This window comes from Columba livia, chromosome 4 (genome assembly GCF_036013475.1).
Source record: "Columba livia isolate bColLiv1 breed racing homer chromosome 4, bColLiv1.pat.W.v2, whole genome shotgun sequence".
Classification (NCBI taxonomy): Eukaryota; Metazoa; Chordata; class Aves; order Columbiformes; family Columbidae; genus Columba; species Columba livia.
The window spans coordinates 24580212-24588607 of NC_088605.1; the positions used below are offsets into that span (position 1 = coordinate 24580212).

Below are 8396 nucleotides of genomic sequence, written 5' to 3' on the forward strand. Positions count from 1 at the left end.
TATTTGTTGTTCAGCCTAGAGAAGAGAAGGCTCTGGGGAGACCTTATTGCAGCCTTTCAGTACTTAAAAGGGGCCTGTAAGAAAGATGGGGACAGACATTTTCAGCAGGGTCTGCTGCGATAGGACAAAGGGTGATGGTTTTAAACTCAAGGAGGGGAGATTCAAGCTAGACATGAGCAAGAAATTTTTTTACAATGAGGGTGGTTAAATGCTGGCCCAGGTTGCCCAGAGCGGTGGTAGATGCCCCATCCCTGGAGACATTCAAGGCCAGGCTGGATGGGGCTCTGAGCAACCTTATTACTTAAAGATGTCCCTGCTCAGTGCAGGGGGTTGGACTAGATGACCTTCAAAGGTCCCTTCCAACCCAAACTATTCTACGGTTCTATGATACTGACCACTTTATTGCTATATAATGCAACGGATATATGAGTTCACCAGGCTGAAAAACTGCGTATGTTTAGCTTTTATCTGTGCTCATTAAAACGAGGAAAGGCATGTAGCAATGTAACTGGCAAGTTTCCTTCCATGACATTTCCCAAAAAAAACACAGGAGTCATCAGCCTTGTGTATTGCTTTTCATTGAAGAGGTTTTTTTTCCCTAATAACCTTCACAGGAAGGGTTGTCGGACCTTGGAACAGGCTGCCCAGGGAAGAGGTGAGTCACCATCCCTGGAAGGGTTTAAAAGACATGTAGATGAGGTTCTGAAGGATATGGTTTAGAGGTGGACTTGACAGTGTTAGGTTAACTCACCAGCATGGCTGTCCCAAGTGGTTCCCTTGCCCAGAAGGCTATAATTGAAGAGGCAAGGTTATATCAGTGTGACTCCCCATGGGTGCTTCACCAGCAGCAACAAGAAAATGTAACTTTGAGTAGTTCCACCTAAGTAAGAGGTAGAACTAAGAATTTCTGATTGCTCTCACTAAATTAGGGAGTAATTGATGCATAGCATCTGAACAACCTAAAAAACTATGTTCTTGCTGAGCTCTCTTAGTAACTGTATGATCTCAGTAACAGCTGTGCCATCTAGTTCTTGCCAGTTTTGACTACTGCTTCAAATCCTCCATTTGATGCAATAATAGAAGACCACAGCAATCATGTTAGGTTGCAAGTTTTGTCTTGAAAGATGTGTATCTGTCTTACTCAGGAAAAATAACATGAATAGAAAGTGAAACCTTTATGTTAGGTAGTGCAAAGACTGGATTCCCAGAGTTTGTCAGGGTGGCTTTTAAGACTTCAGTAAATAGCTAAAAAAAACTTAGTTGTAAGATTCATAAACACTCCATACTGTTTTTTTTCCTGCATTTCAAAAGCATTCTAAACCAAAAATCAACTACTCCAACACTTTCACAACAGAACCAGCTCAACCTAACCACAATTGTTGTTAGAAGACCAGTACAGCACAGTATTTTCCAAATATGTATCTCATTTTCAACCTCAAAATACAATAAAAGACATAAAACTGAATTTCACCAGCCTAGCTCAATGACTGCAATAGAAAGCAATGCACCTTATTTCAAGTATTATGAAGTGTGTCCATGAGGGCCTTGCATCAAAAGAACATTTATTCACAGTCTGCCTATTTCAGTCTAAGTTTTATGCAAACATTGGCTCTGACATACGTTGTGACCACAAAAATCACACTAATTGAAAGCAAACTTATAGTATCACTTCAGTGAATCCAGTAGCACTTGCCTGAATAACTATACTTAATCAATGTTTACTAATAGTGGAACTGCAGCACAGGTACTATACAGTACTTTTGAGCAGTATCATGGTTTTAAGTACGCACCAGCCAGTGCTACAGCTCTGGCCACATTAATGTCTCTCTCATCTAGAGACAGCTCAAGTAGCCCCTGCTCCCAGTCATTTATTCCCTCAGTTGTACCAGTATAGTTCTCTGCTTGAGAACTGGGTCAGGCCGCTAATCTCGGTAAGAAAAATAAAACCTTTCCAAGACAAACCAGTTCATCGTGTAACTCTACACACATCTTCACAACTGAGAAGATGCTACAGAACCAACCTGACAGGGGCTATTTGTGTTTGGCACTACATGAAAAAAAGTCTGTTTGCAAGGGTATATTAAACTCCAACATGCTTGTGCTGTCATTGCACACACAAAACAGGCAACCCAGTTACTAATATCACTGTTTTTGTGTCTGTCTTCACAGCTGCAGCATTGATGGCTGCACAGATACTTCTCTTCAGCACTGAAAAGGAATGAGCTGATGCAATTCATCCTCCCCTCAAAATGATGGCTGTCTTCCTCCCTTCTAGGAAGGTGCCAGGCGTTGTGAGATGTGTGACTTTCAGAAGACATGTAGAGGGAAAAAGCCTTTGTCCCAGGAAGACAGGAAAGGAGGAACCTAAGTGTCTTTGAACAGCATTTGCAGTCATGCCAGTAAAACATCTGCAGAGAGCTTCCATCCGTGTAGAAGCAAGTTCATCTGAGCCAAAGGTGAAGAGGAGGTACCATCTTGTAATGCCTACATCAGTGAGCAATGCTTTGGAAAGCGCACACACACACACACACACACATATGTATGTTTACCAACACTTTACATCCTACTGAGGGCTGCATCCTTCAGCATTTATAAGCAAGTATCTACTTCTACATTTTAAAAGTTATTTTTTCCCCATTTGAATTGTTTTTCTGCAAATATTGCACACCATCCAACTGGGCAGCAGAAAAGGCGCTAATGTATGCTCATACTGAAATTACAGAAGAGTTAAAAGTCCGGCAGACTGCGTTTAGGCAGGTTAGCTCGACAGCCTTCCCGCCAACCGGACAAGCCCGTGGGCCGCGCCTAATTCACCCCCCGGTTTCGGGGAGGCAAGCTGGAGAGTCACAGATGCTTCCACCGCGGGGCAAGAGCACGACCGTGGGCACTTCCGCGGGCAGGGGGTTATTCTGCTGTCACGCGTGGGCAGCTGGGCCTCAGCCCCTCAGGGCGGAGCGGCGGGAAGCGCGCGAGCGGGGCCGTGGCAGAGCGCGCGGGCGGGCTCTGCTCCGCCACAGCGCGGGGCCTCCGCACCTGGGCCGCCCTCAGGGAAGGGGACCCCGGCTGGGCTCCAACAGCCGCGGGGCTGCGGTCACGCTCTGGGAAGGACACCCATCGGGCCCTGTCGCCGCCGGCGGGACGCGGCAACTGCGCAACGCTCCCTTCCCTCCTCCCCCACCCGGGGGAGAACCGCGGAGGAGGAAGCCGGCGGCCCTCCGGTGCGGCGCGCTCACCATGCTGCCCGCGGCGGTTTATCTCGCTAGCGAGACGGCTCCGGCTCCCGCTCCATGCCGCCCATCCGCCCCCCGCCGCCTTCGCGCCAACTCCCGCAGCCCGGCGCGCGGTGTTGTCGTCACAGTCGCGACGGGCGGAGCGATGGGGGGAGCCGCGGCCGTTGGGCCCGCCCGGCCGTTAGAGGCGGCCTCGCGGACCGCTGCCCGGCCGGCCTTTTGCCCTTTCTGCCCTCTCGTGCTTCCTGTGCGGGCGGCAGCGGCGGTTTAACCGCTTTTAACCGCTCCGCTGAGCCTCGGCAGGAGCCTAGGCAGCTGCGGTCCTGACCTGTTCATACAGCGTGTAGCCCCTCGCGTCAGAACGGTGCGCTCCTACCTGCTGCAGCTCCACGGGGTGGGGGTGTCCTCAGCTCCTGGTGGAGGAGCAGAACTGACGGTGTGTTAACAAGTGGACAGTGCTAGGCCTCCATGAGAGTGACCGTTTTTCAGTGCAAACAAAGCATCCCCAGCACGTGGACAGCTAATGCCGCCACAGGGCATCACTGTGAGTCAGGTCTGAATCAGCACAGCTCATGAAGTCATTTCCCCGCCATAAACGTGCGTTGGCCCCTCCCTGGGTGCATGGGAAACACCAGACTTGGAACCCTGAACAGTGTTCTGCATGTGCTCAGGGGAGCTCACGCACCACACCTGGGGGGTTCCAGGGACACCGCGGAGTTACACTGTCTTCACTCAATGGCCTTCTGTTGAACACTGAGGGAATAAACTTGGGCAAATCAAATAATAGCAGTTGCCCTCTCAATAATTACTTGTCTGATGTTTAAATTCTGCCAACCTACTGAATGTGTAATTATTGCTAGTCTTGGAGAGTACAAGCTCAATTTGCACTTGTTTCATAGTGCAATATCCAGTGCTACCATTTGTACATCTTCTGTATTCACTTAATTTTCTTTCTCTCTTTTTTTTTTCCTTTTCCAAGAACAAGAGACTGTCTCCTTGGTGGCATGGTCAAACTCCAGCAAAGATAATTACACAGAGATGAAAGTCAGATCTTTCTGTCCAATCTGAGACAACATTAATGGTACCAATCACCATTCCTATTTAATTCTTTACATTGGACTTTAAGTAATCATAATACCCTATTTGCATAGAAGTCTCTGCTGTTCTTTTATGAACACACATACTCAACTGCACTAATGTTTTCAACATTAGCACAGCTTGTGAATTTGGATTTCTGCATAAGAAACACAAGACAGAGCAAGCACGTAAACACAGCCTGTGCTTTTCAGCCTGTTTTGCAAGTTGCAAATCTTGAAAAATAGGCGCTCAACTATAATAGCTATGCAAACAAAACTGGTATCACTTTAGGAAAACATCTTCAGTGATATGTTTGTATTTATGTGTTTAATTCTCATTATGTAATTTTTAAAGCTGTGCATATTCCTGATACAAGAACTAAAGAGCAGTTAAAATGGATGACATTGTAAGAGACAGACAAACTGTTTAAATAATACTAAAAGAATTATTGCAGGTGGTTATCTGTATTTGTAGTTGATAAAGCTACCTCGAATAACATCCAGCAGAGCAGTATCTGCTTGTGGGCCTTTGACATGTTCATGTTTCTTGGAAGGCAGGAGTTTAACCCTTTGTGAAAACTAGATCGGGCTGAATACTTGGAAAGACCATAATTCCCTTCTGGGCGCGGTGGGGAGACTGTCCTCTGTTTCTGCACTCTATGAAACCACTGGAAGTGAGAAAGACCATGCTCTGCCAAAGGAAACAAAACTAAATACTCATTGTATTGTGATGCACTTGCAAGATACAATTATTTGAGTCCATAATGGATCATGGGTCATGTTTTAAAGGCATGTTACTCAGCTAAAAGTACAGCTTTTTAAAAAGTAGCTGAAGTACACTCAGTGTCATCATGCTGTTTACAACTAAGACAAATAATTTTTAAAAATAGACTGTTTTTCTCCCTTTCTGAAAATCACAGACTACTTGGCTTTGTATGTTATTATTTTCCAAAAACATGGGGAAAAAAAAAGAGATACACTTGAGTTTTTCCCCAGTCCTGCTGTTGTTATTACTAGTGAAGGCTTTATCTTGCTTATTGAGAGAGGAGGATGTTTATGAGAAAAATAATTTTCTTATATTGAGAAATAAAAAATAGATTTGTCTGGTTTTGTTAATATTGTCTTGTTTATTTTATTTTCAAATTTGTTATATATTAATATGTTGATGTAGTTTTGGAATTGAAATCAACTTTTATGGCAGCTTTTGCAGCAATGTTATATTTACAGCTCTACAAAAATTATGTTTTGAATTACTCGAAACTCATTTGAAGTATAAAGTAGATACCTGTAACTTAATACTGAGATAATTTTGAAGTCCACAAGGCCGTGTTTCTCATGAGCTTTAGGGGACAATACTCTTCAATTGTTTACGAAGTCTTAATAATGGAACAGAGATGTTCTGAGCTTCATATGTGTCCAAAGGAGCTCTGAGGTTAGGAATTGCCCTAAAGAAATACAGTATGGTAATGCTGTAGGAAAACACAACAAAATTATTAGGAAAATTATTAGGAAGTTATTAGGAAAACACAACAAAAATACATTTCCCGAAATTAACATTTCAGGTTAAATTCTATATTTTTTCATAGCATTACTAGGCATTAAAATACTCATGGTAGGCTCTATTTTAGAGGAAACCTGTAGGGAATATTTTGCTTACTAGAGTTTCTAGTAAAGAAAATGAAATTTCTCTCACATTGTAGAAACAGGAATTAGCATTTTGTTGCAGACCAAAAATTCCAAAAATTCTTTGTAAATCTGTGGTCTAGTTTCTATTTACGTTAGGCTTTCTATAGTATCCATCACAATTATATGTCTTTAGAAAAGACTTGATCCCATCGCAAACATTTTTTGCTGTATAAGGTAAAGGTATAAGATGAAGGTATGTGATTTGCCTCACACTGTTGAAGGCAATTACATAAGTTGTGCTTTTTTGAGCACCCAGTACTAGTAGAGTTGAGCAGCTGATGTCAGTGTAAACAATACACTTTTTCAAAGTGAACTTTGTCTTTAGGTCCTTCTCTTTATTTGCATATCTGGGCAGAATGAATGTGTGTTAACTCAGATCCTCAGCCTAACATTGCAGACATTCTAAACTCCTTTCATCTAATAATGTGTTCAGCATTTCTGCAGATCAAACCGCAGATTTTCAAGCCAAGTGCCTAAAACAAAGAGAATACATAATTAATGGTCAAGTGAAAAGTTGGTTTGGTAATCTGGATCATTTCCCTTGGCAGAGGCGCAGATAGAAAAGGAAATTTGACAGCTGAGAACTGAACTGCATAATCATTGGACTTCCCAGCTACTGTAACAGTAACAGCAAGTGGCGCAGAGCCCACAGCCTCTCGCAGGCTTGATTCCTCCTGAAGCCAGACTCACCAAGTGCAGGGCCAGAGGCAGGAGTCCCGCGGGGCGGCATCACACTGACGTCCGGTACAGCAGTGGGGTTGGAGTCTGTACCAGCTCTGCCGCTTGAGCTAGTGGAATAATTCATTCCTTCCTCTTCCCCTCCCTTTCCACTCACTTCTCAACAGCCCCTGATCACATCTCACTAGCCTGTGCTAATTGTTGACCAAATTAAAAGTCACAGCGTTTCCCCAACTCTCCTTAGCTAATCAAAACTCCCTTCCAAATTCAAGTCACTATCAGTGTATCTGGGTTTTGTTTCATAAAGTACAAAATACACAATCAAAGCTTTTAAATGATAAAATAGAAGGATTATGTTCATGCAATAACTGTCCCAATTACCATTTCAAAATGCTATTCCGTAGAATAAGAAAGGAACATCAGCTTATGCTGCAGACCAGCTTGGTATCTACGCCTCTCTTTTCACACTGCCGTTGGTACGATGTTTACTGAGAAGTATGGATCAGTCACCCCAGGTGCTTGCGAGCGTGCTGGGTTTGTTATGTTGGGCAGTCTTTAGATGCATGGCCACCCCCCAGCAGAGATCTGCAGTGCAGAAGACATCAGTGGGAATGTTCTTCTTCATCTATGGTGACACTATTTCTTGTAAAGGTGCTGCAGGGAAGTGCTGCAAAAATGAATGGGGTAGGTGTTTTGTTGTTTATCATAAAAACAAATCTGTAATATGTCTTCCATCTTCCATTGTTTCAGTTAGCTTCATTGTCACATGGAGGTATGTCTGAACAGCATTGTGCAATGCTGGGGAAAACACCGGGGCAGCCTGCAGGCACATTCTCAGAGGCAGCAGGAGCAGTAGAGCAGCAGCAGCCCAGCCGTCCATCTGCACTTTCGCATCCTACACGCCAGCAGGGCTAATTCATCCAAGCAGGGTGTTACATGTAGGTGGTTCCCATGTTCAGATTTCAGTGAGTTATCTTTCTTGCATGTGAAGTTGCTTCACGTTGCTGTCATGTTCTGTGAATCTCTTCAGCAACTGTGATCTAAGGGTGGATACACTTTACATTACTGTACCTCAAGAAATGCAAAAGTGGCAGACATCAATTGTACTGTGTTTGGTAAATTTACTGTATCTCAATTCTTGTAGCTTTTCTGTAATTTGAAATATGTTAAAAGATGAAATTATATTGTATAATTGCTCTGTAAGTTACTTGCTGTACTGATGCCCCAGCTATGTGTACCAAGGTTGTTAAATTAATTAGTGCTGAAACAGTATCTTTCAGCACTAATTATCTTCACTAATTGTGTTTATTTGAAGAAATCCAGGGAAATTGCTTAATGACTGGAACCGACCCCTGTTAATTTTGTACTGGTGCTGTACAGCAGATTTTTATATAGGATAGAAAAACAGTTTCATGTATTTGAAATATTGACTCGCTTTGTATTTTATGTAATCAGTGGGATATGCACATATCTCTTCTCCATGACAAAATTTCCCAGGGGTCCAGTGAGAATTTTTCAGCAGAAGCAGGATGTTTGGGGAGGGCAGGACTGTGGAATGATGTACTGCCCTTCCAGCCATCCAATTATACAGAAGGAGAAATCACCTTTTAATCAGAGGCTATGTAATCTGAGTTATATTTCTGCTGTGTTTCCACGAAATACAGCTGCATGAGGAATAAAGGATGTGGTAGTTTCTTAGCACCCTCTGCCACCTATATTCTCCCAC

General features: G+C 43.5%; 1 protein-coding gene across 1 annotated transcript in view; it reads right to left on the reverse strand.

Moving 5' to 3' along the window:
• The window catches only part of RFC1 (replication factor C subunit 1), a 43024-nt gene extending 37552 nt beyond the window's left edge, over positions 1–5472 (reverse strand). Inside the window, exon 1 of the mRNA XM_065062618.1 lies at positions 3234–5472. Within this exon, the coding sequence (XP_064918690.1) occupies positions 3234–3236 (3 nt within the window). The 5' untranslated portion in view covers positions 3237–5472. The remainder of the gene's footprint in view (positions 1–3233) is intronic.
• Positions 5473–8396: the final 2924 nt, after the last annotated feature.